This window comes from Aptenodytes patagonicus, chromosome 3 (assembly GCF_965638725.1).
Source record: "Aptenodytes patagonicus chromosome 3, bAptPat1.pri.cur, whole genome shotgun sequence".
Classification (NCBI taxonomy): Eukaryota; Metazoa; Chordata; class Aves; order Sphenisciformes; family Spheniscidae; genus Aptenodytes; species Aptenodytes patagonicus.
Window position 1 is genome coordinate 106,830,399 of NC_134951.1, and position 27,016 is coordinate 106,857,414.

The 27,016-nt window shown below is 41.2% G+C and overlaps 1 protein-coding gene across 2 annotated transcripts in view; it reads right to left on the minus strand.

Annotated features, from left to right (window-relative positions):
* Positions 1–27,016, minus strand: part of PTPN14 (protein tyrosine phosphatase non-receptor type 14) — a 123,884-nt gene that overhangs the window by 7,087 nt on the left and 89,781 nt on the right. For both annotated transcript variants that reach the window (XM_076334565.1, XM_076334566.1), the window contains exons 9-18: positions 26,693–26,780; positions 25,889–25,971; positions 23,530–23,587; positions 19,658–19,736; positions 16,513–18,002; positions 13,654–13,797; positions 12,395–12,613; positions 8,243–8,371; positions 7,015–7,249; positions 4,680–4,843 (exon numbers count right to left, since the gene is read on the minus strand). In XM_076334565.1, the coding sequence (XP_076190680.1) occupies positions 4,680–4,843; positions 7,015–7,249; positions 8,243–8,371; positions 12,395–12,613; positions 13,654–13,797; positions 16,513–18,002; positions 19,658–19,736; positions 23,530–23,587; positions 25,889–25,971; positions 26,693–26,780 (2,689 nt within the window). The remainder of the gene's footprint in view (positions 1–4,679; positions 4,844–7,014; positions 7,250–8,242; positions 8,372–12,394; positions 12,614–13,653; positions 13,798–16,512; positions 18,003–19,657; positions 19,737–23,529; positions 23,588–25,888; positions 25,972–26,692; positions 26,781–27,016) is intronic.

Below are 27,016 nucleotides of genomic sequence, written 5' to 3' on the forward strand. Positions count from 1 at the left end.
GTGAAATACTACAATCTTTTTTCACCACCTTTCGTTTCAAGGAGTATTACGGTAGTATATACAGGTTACTGCGCATCCAATGCTTTCCCCACTAAAGCTTACGGGAATTTCTGGACTGATGTAAACGGGCAGATGACCAAAGACTTGTCTTCCAGTTGTGTACCACTGATTACCTCTCAGCGGATCATCAGCTGAACACATAATAAAGGGCTGCTTCTCTCTGGAGTTTTTTCTGTTTCACCATACCTATTTTCAACTCAGTAAAATAAACTCAATATGTCGTATTATCTCAGGTTAAAGGCTAGATATATCAGGAAGGTCCAGTACAAACTTAAACAGCCAAGATTATATAGCTCAGTTCAGACTCTACCACTGAGTGCATCAACAGGCCCTGTGGCCGCTTACATACTGCACTTTGATCCCTGGTCAAACTCATTCATAGAGGGAGGATCTGAGAGATTTTTCAAAAGGCAAGCAGGCATCAGGATCATTACAAAGGTTCCTTAGACAAAATTAAAGTGCAGGCAAATATACCGACCCTTCCACTAAAAGAGAAGGGAACTCACTGGCGCCGAAAGATCCAGAAACTCTGACACCTGACCTCCCACAGCCAAGTCTATGCTAGTAAGTAACGCTCCAGAAGAAATACATCTGTGAAGTGAAACGAGGACCCAGTATCCACACTACGTGTTGCAGACTTCAGACCAGCATTGGTCTGTTGCCAACTACTGAACGTCCACTAGCAGCTGGGACACATTAGGTGTCCTCCAAGAGGGCATCTTCCAGCTTAGCTTCGTCCAAAAGAAATTCACTCGCGAGCCCTGAAAATGCTCTGCAACAGGAACTAAAGCACAGTAAGTGGGGATGGATCAGGAGATCCACTGTGAAAGAACATCCCTAACCCCATGGAGCACACTGGGGCACAGGCACCCTATAATGGTAGGCCCACGAGGTAAAGCGTTAGAAATCACTGCAAATTTCATTAGGTGTTACCATCGTATCTCCAGCATTTAGGGAGCAAACAACCTATGATGTTACTGTGCTTTATCTGTTACAACAGGTACACGAGGAGCTATTCAGAAGTCACTGTGCATTGAAGCTCAGCCTGCCAGGCTCAAATTCAAAGAGCATGTAATATGACCCAAGATGAGGGATGCAAATTTTCTATGGCAGCAGTAAGTACAAGCACTAAGATACAATGCTCCTTTTGAGGAAGCTCTTAAGCAGTTCAAGATATACAAATGAAGAACAGTTACTCTATCAGGCAACACAAACTGCACTTTGTAATGCCAGTTTGCCATTCCAGAAACAAAAAGGAACTTAGCAAGTCTTTTGGCTGAGATGAGAAATGTTACAAGCACGATGCCTGGACAAACGAACAGAGAAACAAATTAAGATTGCTGCTAACCCTTGGAGGCGCAACTGAGCACGGAGTCTGCTTCCATGCACACTGGAAGTTTTCTGGAAAGTTTAAAATAAAATCACGCTGCGTATCGATTTCTGTCCATATATATAAAACTCAGAATTCTCCATTCTGTGTAAACAAGCCCTAACTCATAGGCTGTCACTTTCTGAAAACAAGGCTAAATATTCTGCCACATAACCCAAGAAGCTGTTATAAAAGGACATCTCTAGAGAATCAACAAGCGTAAAGACTTGTGATGAGTAATGCCATATTATTTTCAAAGGGGTGCAAAGGAAAACGTAAGCTCTTTCCAGTTAACTCGGCTAACTCGGAGAAAGCCTCCCCGTGGACTCGGATGCTTACGAAAGCCACGCGGTCCTTGCTGAGCAGAGTCACGCGGAACCTGATCTCACCTGAACAACTGCAACAAAAACACAGGCCAGCTTCGACCCGCACAACCACGTTCCCCTCTCAGCAGTTCGGTGCTTGACAGCTCGTTGATTTTTACTGGGCACACAGTGATCTGTGCACCTCCTCAAAATGGATTAGGCTTTGACTTATCTCAGAAATGAAAGAAAAGCCCACCCTGCCTATTCAACCTCACTATTTGTAGTCAACTTAGCATTCTACTCCAGGTAAGCAGAATCTTCAAACTCACCTTCATCACAACGTACATGTCAAAAAAAGACACGTAATGCTTTGCTAAGGTGGTATTTGCAAAAAGAACAAAAATGCTACTCATTTCTGACTCCCAAACTAAAAGATCTCCCCTATGAAAACGCACTGCAGCTGCAATCACGAGTTAATGTCCCAGTGCCAAGTCCAAACTAGAAGTCAGTAGAGCAGGATCTCAGCTCCTTTCTTGTTCTACGTGTCTACAGCAGTGAGGATGTAATGATGTGACATATGACTTACTATATAGCAAGTTACTGAAACTATATCCCTGCAATGAGATACACAGCTTTAGACTCAACCAGCAATCGCCCAGAAGCCACAATGACTGAAGCTGTATAGAATTTGATTAAACATGTTTTTTTACCTAAACCTCAAAATCAAGAGTTCTGGATTTAGTTCCAGCACTGCTGCAGACTTTCCAGGACGGTCTGTATCAGGATTTTCAACCTCCCTCCCCTTTTTTCCTTCACTGCTAAAATCTTAACACTAATACATCTACTTACTAGAACTTCTGAGGAAAATCAACCAATTCATAAGACTAAAGCATTTTAAGTAATAAGTCATTTTATTTCAGAAAAAAACCAAAATAAACCAGTAAAACTGCTGCATGAAGAGGAACCCTCTCTGTGCAGAACGCAGTATCTGTTACAAACTGAAAACATACTGCTTAACTAATAACAAAATGTTAAGATTTTTAATCTTCTTTTTAATTAGGTTTTAACAAACCAAAAATATTAACTTAGCACAATCTAGAGCAACGAAACCCTTAAGGAAAATTGTCTTTAATATTAATGATGATTTCCACCATTAATCAAGACAAAAGAATGCTTTAATCAAGGGACATCAGAGAAATCCCTTATTATTGAGCACTACCATCAGCTCCTAGTGAAGTTGATGAGAATTCTTCTGAATGTCAAGGCTCACCCCCATGCTCAGATGTTGAGGTACCGCCTTTATCTTCACGTGCTACTCAGCTACTCTTTGCCAAATAGGTGACTTCTGTAAACTGCAGGCAAACTGAGGTGGCCAAAACATGTAGCGCAACTGTGTTTGTTCCTGGCACACCATTAGCGTACAGAGGTTACTGTAAAGCAGACACAGCCACACTGATGCTCACAAGCGATTCGGGTACGGCTCTTGTAACTATCCAGATTTCCTCTGGCGTGCGGAAGTTTCATGGCTGCTGTGTGAACAACAGAAGCAGCCACTTCCAGATGCCAGTGCGTTAGGAAAGAAGTCAAGCAGGCTCAAGAGTCAGAGCCGTTGCCCCACACAGGAGCAGTTATTGAACAGCAGCCAGCACAGGAAGGCTGCAGGATTCCCGAAGCACATACCTGTGGGTCCTTTCTGTCCGGGCCAGCTCCTTCTTCCCCTTCCTCCCCACTTATCCCACCCCTCAAATGAAAAGAAAAAGCGTAAATTGTGACACAGATCTACAGGACAGCTTCACCTCTAGCAAAGCCCAAACAGAGCTGGAGGAGGTTCGTCTCGGCTGAGCCCAGGATCTCTAGGTGATCGTGTAACTACAGATTGACGAGCTGCTGGAGGGAGATAACAGAGTAGAGAACAAAAAAACGCCTTCTTGCATCACCTTTTTTAAAAATAGTGATGAAGAGGAAAGTGCACTGGTACTTGCCTGCTTTAGGACTCGTGTTTTTGAACGAACCAGAAAGTTGCACTTTGCATAGTGCCTTGCGCAGAAAGGCTCCAATCTACAACTCCTCTACGGTAACACAGAAAGTAGGTGAGCATTTCAGGTGTGTACATCCAGTCCGGCATTTCAAGCAACTCATCCAGTGGATGATTAACGGGAGGGGCAGATGATATATGTCTATTTGTCACTCTTGCTGCATTCTTATCTCTACAAGAGGTTTTGGTCTTTGAGCAGTTTCTTTGGCAACAGAAATCCCCAGTTTCAATAGCTGTCGTGTTGAAACTGTGTGGCACATTGATATTCAAGATGTGATGTACTTCCTGGACAGTTCCCCAGTGACACAGGACACAGACGAAAAGCAAGTTGCTACACATGGTTACTCTGCTGGTGCTCTTATTCTTAACTCCAGACTGTATTACTAGTCTTGTAATATCGGCTGCAGTTCTTAAAGCCTTATTCCCCAACATACACACACCTTTTTCTTAAGACACAGTTAAGTTTTGCTCCAGATAAGATTAGAAACAATACAAGAGAGAGGAGGGAGTCCAAAGAGTGAATTTAGAGAGCAGAAAACTTTAGTTAAAAGAGCATGGAAGCTGACATTATTCTCTAGCCTCTCTCGGGTAGTCCTTGGAAACACACTGTCTCTAGAGTGTTAATTAAATACAGGTATGAATTACACTAAATTCTTAAAAGAGAGAAAAAGCCCTAATTTTGAATGTATTAAATTCATACTAATTAAAAATGCATATCATCAACTCAACAGAAAACTACAACAAGTAAACCGCCATGGGAAATCTCTGCCTGTTGCATTTAAGGCCCTTGTCTCACAAAGGCAGTAGAAAGAAAGCACTTCAATGCCTTTTAATTTTAACCTCAGAAATGTAGCTGGTTAGTTAAGAAATGTTAAGCTCAGGGTTTGTCTTGAGAAAGAAGCTGACTTACTTCATTATGCTCCAAGCACCCAATCATCAGTTCTGTTAGGATAACCACGCCGGTCCTTCCTACCCCTGCGCTGCAGTGAACCACGATAGGAGGGTTGCAGTTGTTGCTGCTGTCCAACACACTGTTGGTATGGCGACGCACTGACTGTATCTCCTCCAAGTAAGCTGCAAGATAAAATGCAGACAAGGTTGCAAACACCTGTATGTCTAAATGTAAAAATTAGGTAAAAAAGAATACGGAAAAGTCATTCTTTGTCAAAGTGGCAATAATTTACATTTTTTACAACATACTAATTCTTTCGGCCAGGGTGCACTGAACAGCACTGAATCCAGCAAGTACCAGCTGGGTGTCAATTATTACTTGGGAGTTTACTCCTTTAAATTAAATAGTTCTTTTAAAAAATTAAATTCTGTTTTCCCCTCTGCAAATCTCCAGGTCCCCTAAGCAGATGATTCTAGACACTACTTACAGCAATTCCTGCTATTAACAGGCTGGGATCAAAACAACAGCTAAGTCCCATTGAAACTACTGCCTGTCAAAGCCAATATCAGATGGGAAGCGAGCATCCATCTGCCCTGTTTCCCCTTCCCTCCCTTCTCCCTTCTAGAGTGAGACAGAATCTCACCCACCTCTCTGCTCAGGGTTTGTTTCTCAACAGCTACGAGCCCTTCTGGGAGCTCGCTGTCTTTGTTTTCCCCGAAGCCGTTTCTAGAAAGTGCATGAATCAAGAACAGTTGTCTTGTGTGGCTGTCCTAGTGTTGTTCAATGCATTCTACTGCCAAACCGCACAGAGAACCTTACATACTGGAAGCTCACCTGGTTAGATAAACACACCATAAAATACAACTCCGACTCTGACCTCTAAACATCGTTCCAGCATAGTCTACATGCATGACAAAGATGATAGACCTCACCCAGAAAGATATATCCAGATGCATAACTCTTAGACAGTTAGCTTCCCACTGGTCAGAGTGGGAAGTGAGATCTGAGCCAAACTCTCTTGCCCTGACTCTTGGTGTCACGGCACTGCAGCCTGAGCAGTCCTTTCGACACAGGCAGGCTGTGGCTGAGGCCTACCAACATCAGAAAAGGTGCATTTTAATGCACACAGTGAAATGGGACTGTACGTGGTGGCAAACAACGGGACAGAGGAAATGGGGACAGTCAGGTTCCAATTACTGCCATGCCCAACCACAGCTACATGGGTTGGTAAGAGAAACAAAGTACGAAACAAACTAGGAATTGGGCAATAGCTTTGCCTTAGACAGATCCCATGGCACTCCTTTGCCAAAGATGAAATGTCATTTTTATTTTCTGCCCTGATGACAGAACTGGGAAAAGAAGAACATGCTATTTACATCAAGCTTATACCACGCAAAGGAGAGTGGATCACTAAAGGACTGTAGCTGCGTCAAGACTGAAGTGGAACTAATGGGCCTTGCTGAGAGAGGACTTAGCTGCAACAGATCTACACTGCTGCCGCTGCAAAGCTTTCAGGAATTAAGAGGGCAGGCATCTCCAACGCATCAGTACACCACATACAGACTCCTTCAGTGGTAACTCAAAGATCTCTGCATCACGCTCTACTGTAGTGCCAGAGATGTGGCTTTAGTTAAATAATGGTTGAATTCCTATTACTTAATATGGTAGTGTTTATTACTTGGTAAGAAGTAGGAAGCGCTATTAACTTATTACAGATGAATATACTAGCTGTATTTTCAGAAACGCATGAACCAGGATGATATTTAATTGGGAAGGCCCTTAGCATTGCCTGGGCACATGCGGTTAGAAGAATGGCAGTGAGTTCAGACTAATGCATATGTGATGGAGCCCTCTGCTCTTTCGCAACAAGTCCAATGCCTCTGGACTACTAACTGCCGGCTGTCAGCAATAAGGGCCTCCCATGAAACTGGAGGAGTTGTGCCATATTTCACTAACATCTGAACCTCTCTAAACACATTTGTGTGCAGCCTAGTATCTCCTACACTCATTAGGTAGCTGGGAAGTGGCAATAACTTATACTGACAGATCAGCCAGCAGAGGTATCCTATTATTTAAAATTTCCTGAGTCTTTAGCACTGCTGCTGCCTCTGATTTTTCCTCCTGTTATGTCAGGTCTTTCAGGACCAAAATCCTCAATCACCTTAGCTCCCACCTCTTGAATCCCACTTTTTTCTCCAAATCGCAGCAAAGTACAACCTAGTTGAGGCCTTTGTATGCCACAGCAATAACCATTTAATATCAATCCCAGCTCTAACTAGGTGCAGTGGACTGAACCCAGTGTAAGCAACCTTTTCCTTGATGTATTTTATCATGCAAGTTAAAGAAATCTTACATAAAAAGCCTTGGACTTCTTCTGGACACCCATGGTCTGGCCAGTCAGTATACTGCAAATGCCACACTGTCCTCTCTTGTCCAGAGAGAAGATGCTTGACCTTCAGACCAGTAGTTGCGTAGCAGCCAGAGTCTGTGCGGAACTTAGTTGTCACCTTGAACTTCCCGTAAGTGGCTGAGCTGTGCTTAGAGCCCAGTTTAGGCCAATAACGATGACTCTTACTTCTTCCTCCCTCCTTAATAACCAAAAACCAACCAAACAAACAAAAGAAATAGCCATTAGTTCCTGCAATTATAATTCTCTACAAACAGAGGGCATAAAACTCAGCAGATAAGCCAAGTATTCTTATTTCAAATTACTGGAAGATCAACGAGCATCCCACAAAGTAAGGAAAATATCCATTAAAACACTCAGCCATATAATATTTCTAAGTGTAAAAATGCTTGAAGAACTAACTCTTGTCTCATGGCAAAAGCCAGCTACTGCCTACAACACCTCGGTAAATATTCTCCTCCTGGGGAAGCCTCTCCTTCAAATGGAAAGATATTGTCTTCAGCAACTTCGAAGTATCTGTTGCTGATCAGCCTTGGGAACTGGACAGTGACTTGATGTGCTATGGCACTCCCTGTGTTTGCTAAAAGCAACCAGGCATAAAGCAGAATGCACTGTTAGTTACCAACATGTGCCAGGTTTTATAACATAGCACATAGTTCTTGGATTACAATAGGAATAGCTGTTTTGCTTGGCATAAGAATAAAAAGGTTTTGTGGGTTTTTTGTTTGTTGTGGGTTTTTGTTTTTTTTGGTTTTTTTTTTTGTTTTTGTTTTTTTTACATGGACACTTCTACGGAAACAACAGCTTCTGGTCTCTTTTCAGCTGATAAGAGTGACGGTACACAGAACTGGCCTTGGATGGGGTGGAAGTCTGTGTCATTTTAACCAGGAGCAGTTCAGTGCTCTCGCATTCCAATGGAAACATCTTTGTTTGGTTTGGCCAAACTGAAGCAAAGCAGGGGGAAGAGGGGGTTCTGCTTGTTTCGCTTTAGTACTTGCCAAACTGAGTATCAGAAAGTTACAAAGTATAGTGTTATAGCAGTACAAGCATATGTTCAAACAGAGTAAGAGGAAAAAGGGTTGTTGATAGAAAAAACAGATTACCGGAGTGGGAAGTGATGATAACAGGAGATTTGCTCACATCAGAAAGAACTGTATTCTGTGCTTTTACATACCTCTTCGGCTGTGACCATGGCTATAACATTCACCCCTTGTTCCCACACCATTTGCCAGAAGTCATGGCACGTGTGTGGCAGAGGCCCTTGGGTAGCAATGTAGTGCCACTCCTCTCCACCTACAGTAACCTGGGGGTAAGGAAGGGGGGGGGGGGGGGGGGGGGGGAAAATACAGTCAGTGCCCAAATTCTCAGCAGCGTCTGTGCCAGAACTGCCCTTTAAACAAAAGAGACCATAATGAAACCTTTACTTCTTTGTTCTTCCACTTTTGTTCAAAATCTTGAAAAAGAATCATCCTTTTGATAAGAGCAAATCCGACAAAATGCAATCTTTGGTGCTTCCAAGTCCCTCCTTGATGCCCATAAACATAAAGCTTTGAGCAAAACGTCATCTATTTTTCTTGCCATTGCATCTGGATCATACAGATGAAAAAAAATAAATTTTTTTTTTTTTTTGAGGCCCTCTTTCTGATACGGCTTAAGTACAAATAAGCAGCTGACTGACTTCCCTGGGCTTGGTGACAGACCCATAATGAAAGAAAAACTGAGCACCAGAGGAAGTGTCTGTATGCATTAAAAAGGCATTGCATTGCTGCAAATTAACATACAGTGGTGTAGAAAGCCTGAATGACATTTTGCATGAGGAAAACTAAAGGCCTCCGCTGTTTAGGACCTCCCTCAATTATTTTCCACTCAGGCAAAAAATAATTTCTTAAACAGACTCCTACTACACTGATCACTGTTGAAGATGTGGCCAAGCTGTCCCCAGAGGATGCAGTTATGCCCCCACACTGTACCTAACACGGAGCTCGGATAGGCCTGTTGCCAGCTAGTGATGAGATCAAGACAGGCTTCATTTCAATTTACTCTTCCTCACTCATCTTGGGTTTTTCAGTTCAGAAGCTGCAAACTACTATAAAGTAAATCCAGCACATTAAATGGCTTTCAAATGCCATGTGAAATTTAAAATTATCTAAAGCTGTAGTCATGTAAGTCTATTTCCCAACCACATGTCATAGAAATATTTGTGTATTTGCATGACAACACATAATGAAATTATTTTTAAAGCACTAACACACAGATTTACACACTATAAATCACGTAGTGCCCTGAGTAGACTCAGCAGTACCTTGGAGTTAACCAGTATAAAACACTGCATCATTTACCTGACTGAGGCAGATCTTCATACTTAGGCAGTTAAAAAAAAAAAAAAAATCACTTGTGTATAAAAAAATATTTCATGACATTATTAGCTAAACATCAGGAAAGGTTTATACAAAAAAAATTTTTTCCAACATTTTAGGTAAAAAGCCAAACCACTTCTACAGTTACTAGACATCATTTTAAAATGTGCTTACCAGCAAAAAGCAAACCCAGATGAACTAATTATTTTGGACAGTTAAAATATTTTTCCTTTGCAGGCTAAGATCTCTTAATTCCACGTTAGCCCAGAGCCACTTCTCACAACAAAGTTATAAATCCCAGAGAAGAAGATTTACAACCGAAATGCTGACACATCCATAAATATCAAGGTGCTGGCGGACAACGCTACAAGGAGCAATCAATAACTCTGACAGGTTTAAGCAGATACTACTTTTGAGGTACAGGTCTTTGAATAAATTTTCAGAAATAGAATCAATTTATTTGTTATTCAAACAGCTGTTCATTAAGCTGAGTTACTTGGGTTTTTACACCTGTAACTAGCATAGCATTTGTATAACAAATTTTTCACTGTACTGAAAATGGTTTCCAACCCTGTACGCCAGCTCATTTTCTTATTTCATACTATGCAGCATTCTCCTCTGTGAATGACGGCTAAAATCTGCAAGACCAATGCAGGTAAACTCCTCAAGTTCTTGTATGAGGTAGGAATGAATATAAACTGCACAGGACTAACCGGTATCTTGCACTTGGACTGGTCTTGCACTTGCATGCTCGTCTGCAGTCGTGAGTGCTGGTATAGTATTTCTGAGCTTTTTAAGTCAATACTGACCTGACCCAAAGAGTCAGATGAAGTGGTCTTAAGAACTTTTTTGCTTAATCCATAAATTTAGTTACAATTTGTGTCTCTGGTATAGACGACGATCTTAGTATCTTAACAGCAAAGGTCAATGGTAAATAAGCAGAGAAATACTGCAAAACTGTGGGGCTCGCAGGCTGAGCTGGAATCCTCCAGGCATGGATCTTATCAGGACGATATAGGAGTTTTCTTTGTCTACTGACTCCTATTCCAAATATCCAGCCTCCTGGCACATGATATGAGAGGATCATAAATAGTCTGGAGGGAATGGGATGCCTGGAATGTTTACTGCATTCTAATGCCCTGACTGCAGGATATTAAAAATTGAATATTGGGCTGCAGACACACACACACTGTGCTACTGAGGTAAATTTTGCAGATGCGATTTCACCTTCTAAGCAAAAGCACATCTGCTTGGCTTCCGTACGTGCCACTACGAGTGCGAGAGGAAAATACTGGCAAGGACCACTGTCATGCACCAAAACATTTGTGCGTGTTCCTGGGTGCTCTATGAATGTGAGATGTGTGCGTGTCCAACACTAACACACAAGGTAAAACGTGGACTCAAAATTGGCCAGGGAAAATTCTTTTCTGGCTAGTATTGCTTTGTGGGCATAATTTATGTTAGGAATCTCTTTTTTTTGGCCTCCTAACAAAGTAGATGAAAAATTTTGGGCTCAGAAATCCATCATCAAAGCAACGTCTGATTATGCAAAAACTCAGTATCTGCTACCTACCAGGCTATGTAGAAAAGTGATAACCTGCCAGGATCCTGGTTCCAAAATTCTTTTGAATCAACAGGATTTAACACTGTAAATCACAACCAAAGAAGCCAGCAAGTCTCTTTAAACTTTTAAAAAGGCTTTTACTCCAGGAAAATATTAATTTAACAGGATGTGTTATTTATTATTTTTGAATTATTTCTTTTTAATTTGGATTTTGACAATGAGAAAAAGCAGACAGCCCTCTCTGACAACAAGAGAATCTGTCATCTGAGGGAGAGGAGTGCTGTTACTTCTCTCAGGGTAGAGACAAAGGACTTTGCAAATAGTACTGGAAGCTTAAAGAAAAACAAGCATCTGCAGCCACTGCAGAATGGTTCACTGTTAAAACTGGCCACGTTTGTAAGTAACAGAGTCAGATCATATCTTAAAATATTTCTACATTGAATTAACAAGAAGAAATCTGAAGTATCTTGATAAAAACTTTTTTGAAACAGAAGTCCAATACAGTATCCAATCAGAGACACAGGGATCTCATTAGTAAGGTGTTCTCTTTATCAACGCCTACTTAAATTACTTTCTTTTTAAAAATCACTCAACTCATGATAAAAAGAAGAAATATGTTATTTATATATACAGTTGCAGTATCTATGTGAACATGCATTACTCATAGCTACATACTTTTTCTTTGGACAAGGAACTGCATACGTGGAGCTACATCCTTGATTTCTAAAAATCGTATTCTATTGCTGGTAAATGGAAAAAATATTTCAGTCAAACCTTATGCAGTGTTTCTTTCAGGCTGCACCAGTCAATTGCAGGGACTCATTCTGTATGGGTTGCTGTAGTCCCCCAGCGGCCTGCAAGACTATTGGGACTGACAAATCAGAACACGTACTGACCGAATAGACAAAGTTTGCCTGCAGCCGTCTGTCTCTCTTGAAAACTTCCACTGGTGGAAACCCTGGATATATTCCTCTCTAGGAGTAACATCTCCTTGCCCTGCACTTAGCTGCCCTTTCTTTCAGGTACAGGGTCATGACAACCATGTTACATTGGAGGCACTGGGGCTGATCTAACGCATTTTCATGAGGTTTAAGAAACATGGCATCTCTTTCTACATTAACCAATATAGACATTCCACAACCAGCTGGCAGAGGTGGGCACAGAAAAGTACAGACGCCTCTCGAAAATGACTTCCCCATCTCTAGCAAATAAATCAACTCATGCATGTTAGTTGATAGGGGACTTCAGAGATGCCCATGCTGACACAAAGGTACAATGATGCATTCTGACTAAGCTACCTTTTCAGAATTTCCAGAGTTACAGAAAATGCTGGTGCACATCCAGAAATGCAAACAAAGCTTTAACATACCTTCCTTTGCAAAGCAAAGTTCAAGAAAGCTTTTACCTTTATGTGTGAAGCATTGATGTAGCCTGTATTATTTTCTTTGGTCGGCACCAGCTCTACTCGGTTCTCCTCATAAGGAAAGACCTCCCTGATGCGGTTGCGCTCAGTGTTTTCAGGCAAGGCAGCAGTGGTGAAGACCCCATCTGCCTTTTTCTTTGGAATCTGCTCGTATTCGGTAAACACCATCCCCTCTTCCAACTTCCTCTTCAAGATTTTGCACTAAGATTTAACAAAAAGGAACACCAATCCATTAATTCCTCCTGGAAGAATGTTTACCACTAGACCCATCCATCAGTTCTTTGAATTTCAATATACAGCCACAGCATTCTCTCGCTCACTTCTTTTTTCAGTTGCAGTTATCTGAGGAAACACAACACACTCTTATTTCTACTGAATGAAACCACAAGCAAATTTTACATATTTACATTCCATGTCCACCTTTTTTTAAGGCCAATACCATAAAAAGCAAAACCATGCTAAATACAATCCTGGTTCAGTATGAACGTATATGTGATTTCACCACAACAGATACTTGTAAAAATATTTTAAATTTATCTTTTTAGGAAGAAGATCACACTGTGAGAAGTGTGATGAGGTCCACATTTTCAAAATATTCCCTAACTTGCACGCATGCAATTTCTGTGGTTGAACAAAACCCCGCATACGTATAGGTGGAGGTTAAGTTCTGTTGTCTGCATACCAGACAATACAAGGCTGCAAATTTCTATCCAGAAAGCCAGAAAGATTCTTTGCAAATATACGTCTCAAATCTTAATGGCAGCAACTGTTTTTATTTTCCAAAATTCCATATACATGCACACACCCACATGCGCAAACATCATGAGGCAAACAACTTTTTTTTTTTTAATTTAATCCCTTTAGAGATGTTAACTGAACTCCTTAGTTGTATCAGAACATGAAAGACAGTATCTACAGATGATCGCTGTAGAAAGACTGCCTGATCAAGTGAAAAATGTGAAAAATGTTAGATTTACAGTTTGATCTTGTATGACATTGTGTGGTCACGTGAAATGGCGAACAGCCTCAATTTTCACCGACTTCAGTAAACATTCAAGACATTTAACACTTTGTCAGCACCCAAAGACACACCAGTGTTAACCACAGACCTTTTCCATTAATGGCTCTGAAAACTTTTAAGAGAATTTGTTTCACATTTTAAATAAAATTTTAATATTTTAGAAACTTTATGCTGTTGGCAACAAAGGGAACAAGCAACATATCATGAGCCTTCATCTTACCCTCTCATCCATTGGCACCTTGGCAACTTCATCCTGGCTGTCCTCTGGCACTGGAACCCTAGCAACTGAGAGTCCGTTCAGTGCTGCCAACATCAAGGGCCTCTTCTGGGCCTCCAGGCCTGCCATCTTCTGCTTTTCTAGATTCTTTTGGCAAGAAAAGGCACGTTTTCATCTCTGTGTGATTATTTATAATGCCAGTAAAATGCTGGAATGTTTTTTTAATCTCCAAAATCTGCAACTCTCTGGCCAAGGAATGCAGATGATCACCATTAGCATCGTAAATTCAAATACAACCTCTATTCTTCCTGTTATTCCTCAAAGGCCTGCTCCTACATGAGCACAGAATTTTAATTTCAAAGAAGCAATCCCAGCATATAATATAGTTTACATGCCATCTAAAGACACACAAATACAATCTCGAGCATTTTTCTGCAAACATTATTCTGAATGTAGGACACACAAAGCATCACCCTGTTACGTTAAAGCAGTGCTACTGTAGCCAAGATACCTGGGGCATCTTTTAAAAAGCAGTAATTTCAATCTATAACAACAAGCAGTAAAACACAGGACAGTTGTTTCTCTTCTGTGATGGTAATACTTAAAATGAGAAGTCTTCTGATACACTCGGCTGTTATGGTGATTCAAATAGCACCCATGATATATTTCACACTAAAAACTGAGCTCACAAATCCCAGAAAATGAACGTAACAGCAGCCAGGGAGGGATATCGTTTATCGCATTCATGCATCATATTACGCTGCAACACGGAGAACCCGAGTATGAATTTTAAATTCATCCTGCTGCCCTCCTTATGCCACCGGGAGCTAAAACGTCAAGCAAGAAGACAAACCATCTCCAGAAGGAGCCGAATTATGGATATTTTATTCCATTTCCTTAACAGTTCTTTCTGCCGGATTTGGAAGGAGAGATGAGCACAAGGGAAGCCTGGTTCTCAGCATGCATATGGAAGCTGTGGTCACCACACAGGCCAAGCTCAGCTCCAGGAAACACACTACTGAACCTGAATGCCCTCAGACATATGTAAATGGCTTGATTTTTCAAAAGCCTGTGAGCTTTTTCCTCACCACTGGGTTCCTCCAGAGCACTAATTAAAAAACAAACAAAAAAGCAAAACAAAAATCCAAAACCACTCTGCTTTTTCTTACGTCCAGAAAGCAGGAAAATGCAAGTATTTTTTCTTTGTTTGGGGACTTTATTATTACTACTACTTGCTAGGTAAAATAGAAAAGTCTGTGTTTAAAAGATCAAGGTCATCAAATTACCATTAGTAAAACATGTGATTCCTATGACAAAAGGCCTGCATGTGCTAAGACTGCTGATCTAGGCTGAAACCACCTTAAAAGCTTAATGCTAAGACCACCCCTTTACTTTCAAAACAACAGCAGCAACAGCAGCACCTTTTGACCAAAGGCTGATCTGAATGATTACTGACAGGAAGAGTACTCAAACAACATCTCTAAGCTCTCTTCTTACCTTCATTTCCATCCTACAATCCTTTGGGTTCCTGCTTCTCAATATGTTTTCTTTCCTCAGAAGATGAAGAGAGCATATCTATGCTTGTTGTGACACCAATGTCTACAGTATTCATTCATGAAAGATTATGTTTTATAGTCAAGTATCTATTTTACGTTTAAAGTTTAAGATTCTGCAAGGAGTAAATTCAGTCTCCATGATACAACTTAGTGGCCCAAGTTTGATACCTAACTATGACATCAGTGTAAGGATCACGAATGAACAAGAATTTTTTGAATATACAGTAGTAGGTAAGTCTAACTAGTTACTGATCTAGTACATTACAAACTCTTTTCTGCTCTGGACCATTTAGGTGCTTCATTAATTTGTTTCAGGAATTGTTTTTGTTTCAGACCTCAATTCTGAAAAAAAGAACCACGGCACACACTTCGCTTTCTGTAACTGCAGTTGCATTTCCCAGAGCGTTACATCAAGCATATACATAAGTCACTGAATGGTAAGCACCCCTCATATTTCTGCCATTGCTTGCAGCGGCGCTGAAGCCTTTAAATATTTTTTATTCTAAATTCATTGCAAGTCTAAAAGGACCCTATTTCTCATACTTAAGTACATTTTCTAAAAAATAAACAATCCAGATCCTCAACCACCCGGCCTCTACATCTGCTGCTTCTGTAATTAGATATCTGGTCACTCAGTTATTGGCAAAACCGGCAATCCATATTCTACAGCTACCAGTGTTTTATTCAGATAACTGTTATATAAAGTGGCAGGAAAGGCAATCAAAGAGATCATTTGAAAAACTCAAGAGTTTCCGTTATGTTATATATTATGTCATACTTAACTCAACATCCCTGCAAAGAAGGAATAAAATGCTAGTGCTGAAACACAATCTCCTGCCCATCTCAGCAAACACATTTCAGACTCATCCTGCCCTCAAATCCGTGGGGGCTAGAGAGCCGCGCAGGCAGAAGGGGAGCCGGCATTGAGGGGGGGGGGCTTTGCGGTCAGCCTCCTCGTCACCCGGCTGTGTGCTCTGCCGCCCACCTCGGGCTGGCACTGCTGCCAGGGAGGAGGCATCATCAGCTGGATCAGACACGGATCCGGCCAGCAGCTGAGCAACCACAGCGGAGGAAGCAGACAAGCCCAATAGCAGTGCACGGGATCAGACCCTTTGGTGGCCATACAGACCCACGAAACCAAATTGTATGTGGCACTTAATATCACATTTCCTAACTTAAAGCAAATCAACATCTTCCCACCCACGTGTTCCCCACAGTTTACTGATCCAACAGTTTTCTGGTATGGAAACTGACCTGTATGATTACTAATTCCCCAGAAGCCACTGCAACGGAGGAAGGCACTTACCCTCATCATGATTTCTCTTTCTATAATGCTGTCCTCAATAGAAAACATTTCAGACACAGGCCTTTCCTTGACAGGTTCTTTCTTGACCCTCTCCTTCACACTCGTGAGGTCAGGCTCTGAGATAGAGGGCCCAAGTGAAGACCCGTTTATTGCCATTTGATCAGTTCGAGAGACACTAATGGCTTTGGAAGGCCCAGGCCTCATTGCCTTGGCCCTGGCTACAGCCACAGAAATGCTAACATGGTCCTGCCTCAGGGCTCCATTGCTGACACTTTTACGAGGCCCAGGATACTCTGGAGGAGGTTTATTTGGTATTCTAGCCAAGGCGGCTTGCAGCTGAGCACTGTACTCCATGTTCTCATGGAGGGCTGTTATCCGTGACACGGATTCTGGAGTTTCTTCTTCCTCTTCACTTTCACTGCTGTGTATCAGCATCGTGGCATCAGAGAATGTCTTTTTGTGATGATAATGAGGAACCTGCTGAACTTCATGCCCCATCTGAACCGACTCTTCTGGCTGCACCTGCTCCCGCAAAGTGTTCCTGCGTGGCAGAGGGGCGTTTAAAGTTTTTAATGCCATGGCTTCTATACCACGTACCATATTGCTGATGACCTCCAAACTATGGCGCTTGTTCACAGCTGCATGATGCTTCACTGCCATGAGGGGCTCGCTGACCTCCTGCAGTGACTGACGGACGACTGGCGAGCTGTCCTCTTGGAAGGTCTTTACTGAGAGCTGGACTTTGCGAGTGACCAAGTCAGGACTGCTCCCACTGACATACTTGTGCCGGTGGCTTGCCAGGTCTGGCGTGCTAGTGGCAGGACGTGGGCGTGGGTACGGAGGTGGGGGTCTGAAGAGATAGTTCTTTAACATGTGAGCGGTGTTGTAACTCTGGCTGCTCTGCAGCTGCATGTTAGCCAGTTCTGGTGTGCTGACAGTGTGGGATATGGCACTGGCTGCTGTCTTGTTTTGCACAGCATTATTAGGGTTCACTTGGTCAGACGGGGTGACAGGCTTGTTATAGCTGCCACCCTGGGGCCCGTATGTAATCGTGTAAGGATGTCTCTCTCGAATCTCAGGCTGACTGTAAACTAGGTCTTCTGGCTGGTTATAAGCATGTGTGTTTCCAATATTGAGATTCCTCAAAGACTGACTTTGGCTATCCATCTGGATCACCCCTCTCTTCATTTGCCTCATAACAGTTTCATAATCTGGAGTTGGCCGGTAAGATGGTACTATGATTGCACTATGTCTGTGGCTGGGGATATAGTCTGCTCTCATAATGTCACTTCCAGGGATGCTCAGATTTGAGGACATTGGAGATGCCTGGATGAAGTTCTGTGAGCGATTGAGGGAGTTCATGCTGTGGGCACTGCATACGCTCCCATTGGGCCCATTACCATTCAAGTAGCTGAAGTCCACGGGACACCTGTCCAAACTGGTCTGAGACCTACAGTAGAAAGTTTCTTCATTTCCATGGAAAATGCTATCTGTGTAGAGCAGAGATAAAGACGTTGCCAATTTTAACGTAAAAGGACTCACTCAATGTTAACAAAACTTCAAATGCAGTCTGCACCAACGACTAGAGAGACAGCTTAGTGTACAACAACTGCAGGGAACATTTGGTCTTGGGAGCAAAAGAAATAGAACTAAAACAAAGCTACTCCCCGTAAACAATCCCAACAGTTAGCAAAATATGGTAGTTCAGATCCTTGTGGGAGACATGAAAGCGGAAAGAGAGGAAGTGTTTTTGCCTGGGGTGGTAAGGAAAAATAAAGGGGCATCTCATCCCTCAGCATCCTGGAAGGGTTTCACTGCTGCTGCCACCTTAAAAATCCAGTGCTACTAGCCTATAGTAATCCTAAAAATTCTCTTCTCTTTTCTGTTAATGCACTGCTGACTGTGATTTGAAGTAGCAGAGGACTATGGAATTGGAAATCCTACTTCAGATCCTCAAGACTGTTGGTTGGTCTGAAGTATAACACGGCAGGGTGATCAAGACTCAGGAGAACAAAAAAAAAAAACTCCAAAGAAAAAAAGCTACTCTGCAGGTGTGCTAAAGAATATTAAATACTTCAGCAAAGGATATTTGAGAGGGAATCAAGATGGTAAAGATGATGTCCTGGATCACAACTTTACTACAAAACTGTCCGTGTTGAAAATTTCGTAAGAAAAGAGTAGCAGCTCCCAAAACTCTGAAATCAGCTAGTTCTTCAAAAATATAGAGAAGTCTGTGATAAAACTAAGGGAAGTTTACAATTCTTCTAAAATTGAGAACATCCCCCTTCAGAGCCTCAGCTGCACAGTAAAACAGTAGTAGCCGCTAAGTCAAATCTTCCGCTGCGTGCAAGGAACTATACTGAACGGCTCCTTTAAAAACTTACCAAATTCTACCTTAAAATTAGTCAGACCACCACAACTCTAAAACACTATCACGTGTGACTAAGAGCCCCTCTGCCGGTGAGAGCACTTCAACTGTACCTCTCATGAACTGCAAAGAACGTAGCCTAACAGACCTGGCTACGTGTATTCCAAAAGGTGCTGTGGTTAAGGGTGTGAGACTCAAGGTGTTTAGGGGTTGGGCTCCATTCCCAGCCTTGATCAAAGTAACCTGGTACAACCTCTTCGAGAATTTATTCGTCAAACGCAGGGGTAAAAATAGTTAATTAACCCCCCTTAAGTCCATAAGGCTAACGATGCAGGCAGATGTTGGTGAAAAATCAGCAGAAAAGATTATGTAAATATACAGTTGCGTGACCAGGACACTATGATTTCTCCTATAGTAAAAGATATTTGCTGTCTCCTTTTCCCTCCCTCCATTTCTCCCTCTGGCCCCAGCTGGCACTGCCTTTGAGTACAGCCATCATACTTCCTTTAGAAATTATTTTTTCAGCTCACTGAACTGGAATACCAAGTTTAAGGTCCATATAATCATGCACAGACATTTCAGAGAAATTTGAAAACTGAAATTGGACTTTAAACAGAAGACTTACTGCAACATTAACTATAAAACTGCTAGCTCTCCTCCAGCAGCAACTCCCATTTGACCATGACGGCATTAGAAATCTAGACATAAGGGGTAGGAGCTTCTTTGCATACACATAAAATTGAAGTCCATTAAAGGAAAAATATATGCTTTAGGTACCTTGTGAATTATGTGTTTCAGTGTAGTGTTCTCCACACTGGACATGCATAGGAGGCAGTATAAATGGATGTTGTCTTGGCTGAAATAAAAGCACAAGGGGGAAAAAAAGCATTAGGAACTTCGTTTGCTACAGTTTTTGCTGCTGAAAAAGGAAAAACAGTTTTATGCCCTTTCCACTGAATACTGCTCTTTCTTACCCAGCCAAAGACACGTGGCTTGGCATTTCTTTATAGAACAGAGAATAACATTTTGTAAATTGTTTGCTAAATTTTGTTACAGAGCCCAAAGCTGACCAGTTAAGACTCCTTTAAGCTCAACCACTTCAGAAAACAACATCCAGACTCCCGGCTCACTTAGAACTTCTCAAAAGTTTATTAAAAGCCCTTGCCCTTGAAGAATTAAAACAAAACAAACACCTAATCAGGACAAAAGCAGGAGATGGAACAAACTCAAGGACCTAAAACACTGTTATACAAGCATAGGAGCACATATGGACTTAAAATAACTCTGCAAATTACACGAATATCGGATTCCCTAGATAATGAATTGGAGCCTTCCTCCAACAAGCTTTAACACAACAAGTATCACAGGGGACAATTCAGCATTAAATCAGCAGGATCATTTACAGCGAAATAAATCACAGCTGACGTTGTATTCACCAGTTTTGTCCATTGGTAAACCGATGCGTTTTGCAATCACATTTTACCACCTGCGCTGTAATGTCCTGTCTGGTGTTGCTGAGCAAAGTTTATGAAAACATACTTTGATATGTTTTGATATACAGGCATCCTGGCCTGTATCAGAAATAGTGTGGCCAGCAGGAGTAGGGAAGTGATCGTGCCCCTGTACTCGGCACTGGTGAGGCCGCACCTCGAATACTGTGTTCAGTTTTGGGCCCCTCACTACAAGAAGGACGTTGAGGTGCTGGAGCGTGTCCAGAGAAGGGCAACGAGGCTGGTGAGGGGTCTGGAAAACAAGTCTGATGAGGAGCGGCTAAGGGAACTGGGACTGTTTAGCCTGGAGAAAAGGAGGCTGAGGGGAGACCTCATCGCTCTCTACAACTACCTGAAAGGAGGTTGTAGCGAGGTGGGTGTCGGTCTCTTCTCCCAAGTAACAAGCGATAGGACGAGAGGAAATGGCCTCAAGTTGTGCCAGGGGAGGTTTAGATTGGACATGAGGAAAAATGTCTTTACTGAAAGAGTGGTTAAACATTGGAACAGGCTGCCCAGGGAAGTGGTGGAGTCCCCATCCCTGGAAGTATTTAAAAGACGTGTAGATGAGGCGCTTAGGGACATGGTTTAGTGGGCATGGTGGTGTTGGGTTGACGGTTGGACTCGATGATCTTAGAGGTGTTTTCCAACCTTAATGATTCTGTGATATATGAAGTAAGCAGAAAGAGGAGGAAGACATTCTTGTCTTGTGAATATGTCTTCCTTAACAGCGGAGCAAGGGCTTTTCATCTAGGCTGATTCAAGTAGTTCAAACTATTAAGGAATACTGTGGATGTCCAAGGCAAAAAAGAAACACCTTTTACCTAATTTTTACCTAATTTACCCTTGCATGCACATGCACAAAATGAGCACCATGCAAGTTAGCTGCTGAAGAAGGGGTGGGGAAGGGGTTAAATTTACATTTTCTATGTAAATGGGGAGAAGGAATGAGAATCAAAGAAACTGAGCACACATATGAATTCTTACATACAAAATGGCTGTGTTAAGCCAGAGCTGGAAGATGGCAGGAAATATTTCTGCTACAACAATTACTTCCAAGGGTATAAACCCCTACTCTCACTGAACAATCTGGGCAAAGGACCCTGCTGCTGACAACCCGAGTAGCAGAGCTTAACCTGGAACAAACCAAGATGTTGGAAAGCTTAACAAATTGGGGGCAGAGGAAAAGTGCAAGGAAGAAGCGACTTCTACTGGGAATGTATAGATCTAGAGCAGACATATCACATTTCTTTGTGATAGATGTTATGGAAGGTATCTGCAAGAAATTAGGGATTATTCTGTTGTGTTTTTTGGGGTTTTGTTTGTGTGTGTGTGTTCGGTTGTTTGGGTTTTTTTTTTTTTTTTTAAGGCCCTAGTTTAATAGTTTTTATAATTAATAAAATACCATGCTGCCAAAACCGTATAAAGGGTCTTAATCTGAAAGTAATGACCATGATCCTCAGTGAAGTGGCAGAGCCTCACTCCAAAGATCCCACTTCGCTTCCCATTTATGCCTACTGATTTATTACCATACGAGACAAATGAATAGGTAGGTGTATAGAGGTATGTGCAGTGCAGACAACAGGAGGACTTTTTTTTTTTCTCCCCAAAGAGAACTGTTCCAACAAGTTAACAAAACAATTATGAAAAAAGCAGCTGAAAGTTCAATGTGAACGGTTAGCAGCCCAGTTCAATTTTTAATTGATGAGCACACATTCCACCTCTTGATCTTCCTGAGACTTTGGTTTTTTTTAAAACTTGTTGCATGATTATGTTCAAAACATAAAGAGGCAGCAGGATTTGTTTTTCCTTTGAAAAAGTAGATTTCCATTTTTCATATCTAATATAGAAGGCAGTTCTCTTTTTCCCCTTGTCATATATTTGAGGCCATAGCATACAAATGCAAAGCACGCTTCATTTCTTCACCTTCAGTTTTTCATAGTCATCTCCAGGGACCAAACTAGCAGATACCAAAAATACCAAGTATGCCTCAGAGAACATAATACACAGCCTGTGTATTGCATCATGACGCCTTAGAAACAGGCTAAGAATGAAAGGACAAAGAAACCCAGAGCCAGCTACAACAGCTTTCCTGCCAATGGCTGGGAAACACAGAATGCAACTTTTAGATCTAATGGACCATATATACGCACACAGGAAAACAGCCTGTGCTGAAATCTGCAAAGATAAAGCTATCCTAATATCAGTACCTGATTAAGCTTAATTTTAGAACATTTTCACAAGCTGTAACCACACTGTGGGGACATGTCAAGAAAACGCTCTGCCCACATTAGCTTTCCACCTCGCAGCAATAGGCTAATGGAGTTATCACTCTGGGAAGGTCTACAACGCAGGTATAACCTGTATCACAAATGAAAACTGGCAACCTGCATACAGATAATATTGCCCTCTGTCTAAGGGACCAGCAGTGCTGTTGCTACTCTTATTTAAGGGGTTCTGAATTACTGTAAGAAATACTGACATACTAGATGTTAAAATTGGATCCAAAAAAGTGTCCTTAGAGCTGACCAGGAAAAAAAAGATTCCCACAGATGTTTTTTGTAAAGATTTCAGGAAAAAGTTACCCAGTTTTGTCAGATTTACAGTATTTATGGAGATTAGTTGAACAGAAACAAATACAGTTTAAGAAAAACTCTGAATCACAACCCTGTACTGATTATAATAGCTTTACTTAAAATCACAGTAACTTCACACAGAAGATAGGCTCTTAACCCAAGAAGTTGATAAATTGTAAGTAGACTTTATACAAAAATATGAGGAATGGAAGAAACGCGAAAGGAAAAGCTGTAAAATTACGTAATGACTAGGTTTTCAAGTATACAGCACAAGACACTTCAAATTCTTTCTAGAGGACTATTTTCTTTACTTATTGAATATAATCTCAATCCAGTAGAAAAGATGCTCAGTTTCTGCAGGGCAAATAAAAATATAATGCCTTGAAGACTGTAATTTTTAATACTCAATGGTGAGTAAATTAATCAACCTGGGCAGCCACACCCTTGAAACTCATTCCAATCATATTGCCTACAACAAATGAATTAATGTGCTTATTTGAAATTTAGAAAGTATTCCATCTTACACAATGCCCCATCCCATTAGAAATAGCATAGACATTTTTAAAGACCCCACTGTGGCACATACCAAGGATGACCTACTCCAAGTGGGCCGTCGTCGGATAGGAGGAGGAGAACTTGATTGTCTGTGGAAGAAAAAGTAAAGAGAAATACTAGAAACTACAATATTTCAATTCTGATTCAAGAATGAATGGGAAAAACAAGAGATGAAGAATCTCTAAGTATTGCTCATTAATGAGATTTAAAAAAATATGAATAAATGAAAATAATTCAGGTCCTTCTCTAAATACAGAAGGTATTCCAGTTCCAAAATATACATGCCTTTTGTTCATTATCCTATTTGGCTTACTTGGAAACACAAGAAAGAAAAACTCTGGTTTAAAAATGAATCAAACAAACAAGTCTCTTGAGCAATAAAAACTGAACATGGCACACAGGCACAGTCTCAGGTGACTTAAGGTGAACATTAAAACAATGACAATTCTATGGAATTCATACCAATCACTCCAAAGCAATGTGCACAGATCAGAAGGGAAAAAAAAGCGCAATTGGTTAATAATACTAGCAGAGCCACATAAAATGTTAGAGTAGCCAGGTGCAGTGGAAGGAACAAGGAGTGTAGGAGGGAAAAAAAAATGAGGAAGGGAAAGAAACAAGTTGAAGGAGGCAGAAATATAGTGCTTACGTGAAGAGAGGAAAGGTGGAATTTGTCCTCTTACAGTTTCTGATCTGGTGAATGATGTTATGTGCGATTAGAGGAAATGCACACAGGAAAACAAACAACTATCATTTTAACAGAGGGCAGGAAAATTATTTGGCTAGAAAACACACATTGGCATATGCTGTCATCAATATCTGTGGCTCTAACACAGAAGCTGATTACCACATGAAACTGTGGTAAGAAGGAGAGATGTTCTAATGGCAAAAATACATTTAAATTCCAGTTATTTCACTCAGTGACCTCATGATGTTCCCTATCTTTATTAATCCAACGACTTGTAAGTTGTACATGAAGCCACTACATACACCCAGTTCATGGTACCCACATACTTATGGCTCAGTGTTTAGAAATAAACATGATCAAAAGCTATTGCTTCTGCAGTCTGGATTATGAACAGTAACAGAACAGTCCTCTCTGTTGACCCCAATACACAGCTTCAAAGGGGAAATATTCCAAGATGACAGACTATGGTATTTTGTTTTCTTTCTTGAGTGTCACAAGGGAGACAATCAGGAGCTTCCTTTGAACTCAATTCCTCTGAAACCATTAAAATTAAAAATGCATTATATGCTGCTAAGAAATGTCTTTTCTGGTCTTCCACTCACCTCCTAAGAATTGTAAACGCCATCTGAAATCTAATCAACATCTCTTTGCTCTAAGTGAAAAGATCACTCTATGCAGTTCACCTCATTGGTCTCTCCAATACTCTAACTCACTGTATGTTAATATATTGTATGCATATGTAATATTAGAAAGCTAGACCTTCCAATCTTCCCTTCATCATTTTGGCTTTATTTTCCAACAGATGGCATTACCCAGCTAAACAGATGGGATGTCCAGCTCTAACCAGAGCTGTTGATAGAGATGAACAACTTCATATCTTTCCAGCTAACTAAGCTGATAAGTTTTGCAAGGGATTCATGTTCTCATTGCTATACAAACCCTGCACGTCATGAACATTTCTCAAAACACTAAACTTCCCAAAGCAAAATTTATCTCAAACTAAAATTGCTGCATGCTGGTATAAATGAAACATACTCAGCTAATAAACTGACTTTTGACTTATAACTAAAGCCTCATGAATTCCTCCTTCAGTTAGGATGAATCCACCTGCGTGAGAGGACTAGCTCAAGGCCAGTTCCTTAGTAAGTGCTTAAAGTAGAGCCTAAAGGACACTTTGGGTTCAGATTTACGGTCTCTGCTGTGTCGTGCTAGTATGGCTACGCAGATTAACATTCCCAGGTGTCCTCCCTTGTTTGGTGCACATAAGCAGCAGATAAATTATACTGCCCAAATTAGAAGATGACAACCTGTGTTTTCCACTGACCTTAGCTGCTAGATGGGTAGTGCATCTTCAAAATGCTACTGCAATTCACATTTTGGCATGTTAACATATGTCACCTTTCACTCCAGTTTATACTAATACTCTGGGTTATGAACGGCAGAGACCAAGGGCTTCAATTTAAGACACTCTGTCAGATTTGCCTGCTTGGGGAGCATTAAGCCTCAACAAGGCTCAGAATGAAATTTCATTCTCAATTGTCTGTTCTTGCTGGTGGTTAAAACAAAACAAGAAAAAAAGGGAAAGGAGAAAAGAATAACTGACACAAGTGACTAGAAAAAACAAACAAAACCAGACACGCCAAAACTCAGAGCAATTCCAAAGCAGGGTGTCAGAAAATAACTCTGAAGAAAGAGTACTCACTCTGTGCAGATTTTGTTCTGTTTGTAAAACTTGTGTCTTGCTGCAAACAGCCGTGAAATATATTTGGCATTTTCAAGATCATCCTTAAAACACAAGAAAAAAATAGGAAAAAAAAATAATCATTCATATTGTTATTCTTACCAAGAAGTAACAAAGAAGAGTTTTAAAAATCCAACTGCAGTAACGCTTGGTAAGGTCCATCATGTATAGAATCTGGCTGCCAAGAACATGTCTGGTGCCCTCAAGAGCATTCAAGGCATTGAATTACTGAAGTACAGTGGCATGCCTTTACATGCTGCCACTTCACTGCTAAGTCACAGTGGGAGGGGAGGAGGGACAACAGAAAAAAAAAAAAAAATAGCTCAAGCTTGCTGCTCCAGTTTCTATACTGGCCTTGGTTCAGGGAGATGTGGAGTGATTTTAAATAGCACAGAACAGCACTGCAGCCCTCTGAGTTCCAGTATGTGCATGCATGGTAGCTTATGCCCAGTTTCTACAACTGCTTATGCTGCTATATTTATGCCAGCATGAAAGACAGTGTGGCACTGTGGATGCTTCATCCAACAAGCGCTTCATTTTTTTGCAGACTTCCCAGCATAGTATACTTTGGGATGCTTGGAAGAGAATACAAATATTGGTACCTAAATGAAGTTAATTTCACTCTCTGCATAAAGTAAAGTGTGAACTTTGTGTGTGTGTGTGGGGGGGGGGGGGGGGAGGGCTTATGGTGAGTGAGCCCCTTTAGGAAAGTGGAATGGTAAAGGTTTATTTTTTATATAAGCACTGATTAGATCTTTTTCTTACTGTGTGAAAGAGCACGTTCTCTTCTTTGTTGATCAACTCTAGAACAATCGAAGACTTGTTATGTGCTATATTCCCAATATCATTCCACCTGTAGAGTAAAAAAAAAATGCAGTAGAGTTTGCCAACACATACATTCAAACATTTCACAAACACATTAAGAATCCCTTAGTCAACATCAGTCTCATTTTATGGGAAAGCTTGTCAGTAGCTGTTTGGTGAAGGAACATGGTCAGGAAAATAAGAAAGTCATGCTCTGGTTAAAGGAGAAACAGATATTCAGCTCTTAACCCAAAGCAGGAGAGTTAAAACAACTCTCTTTAAAAA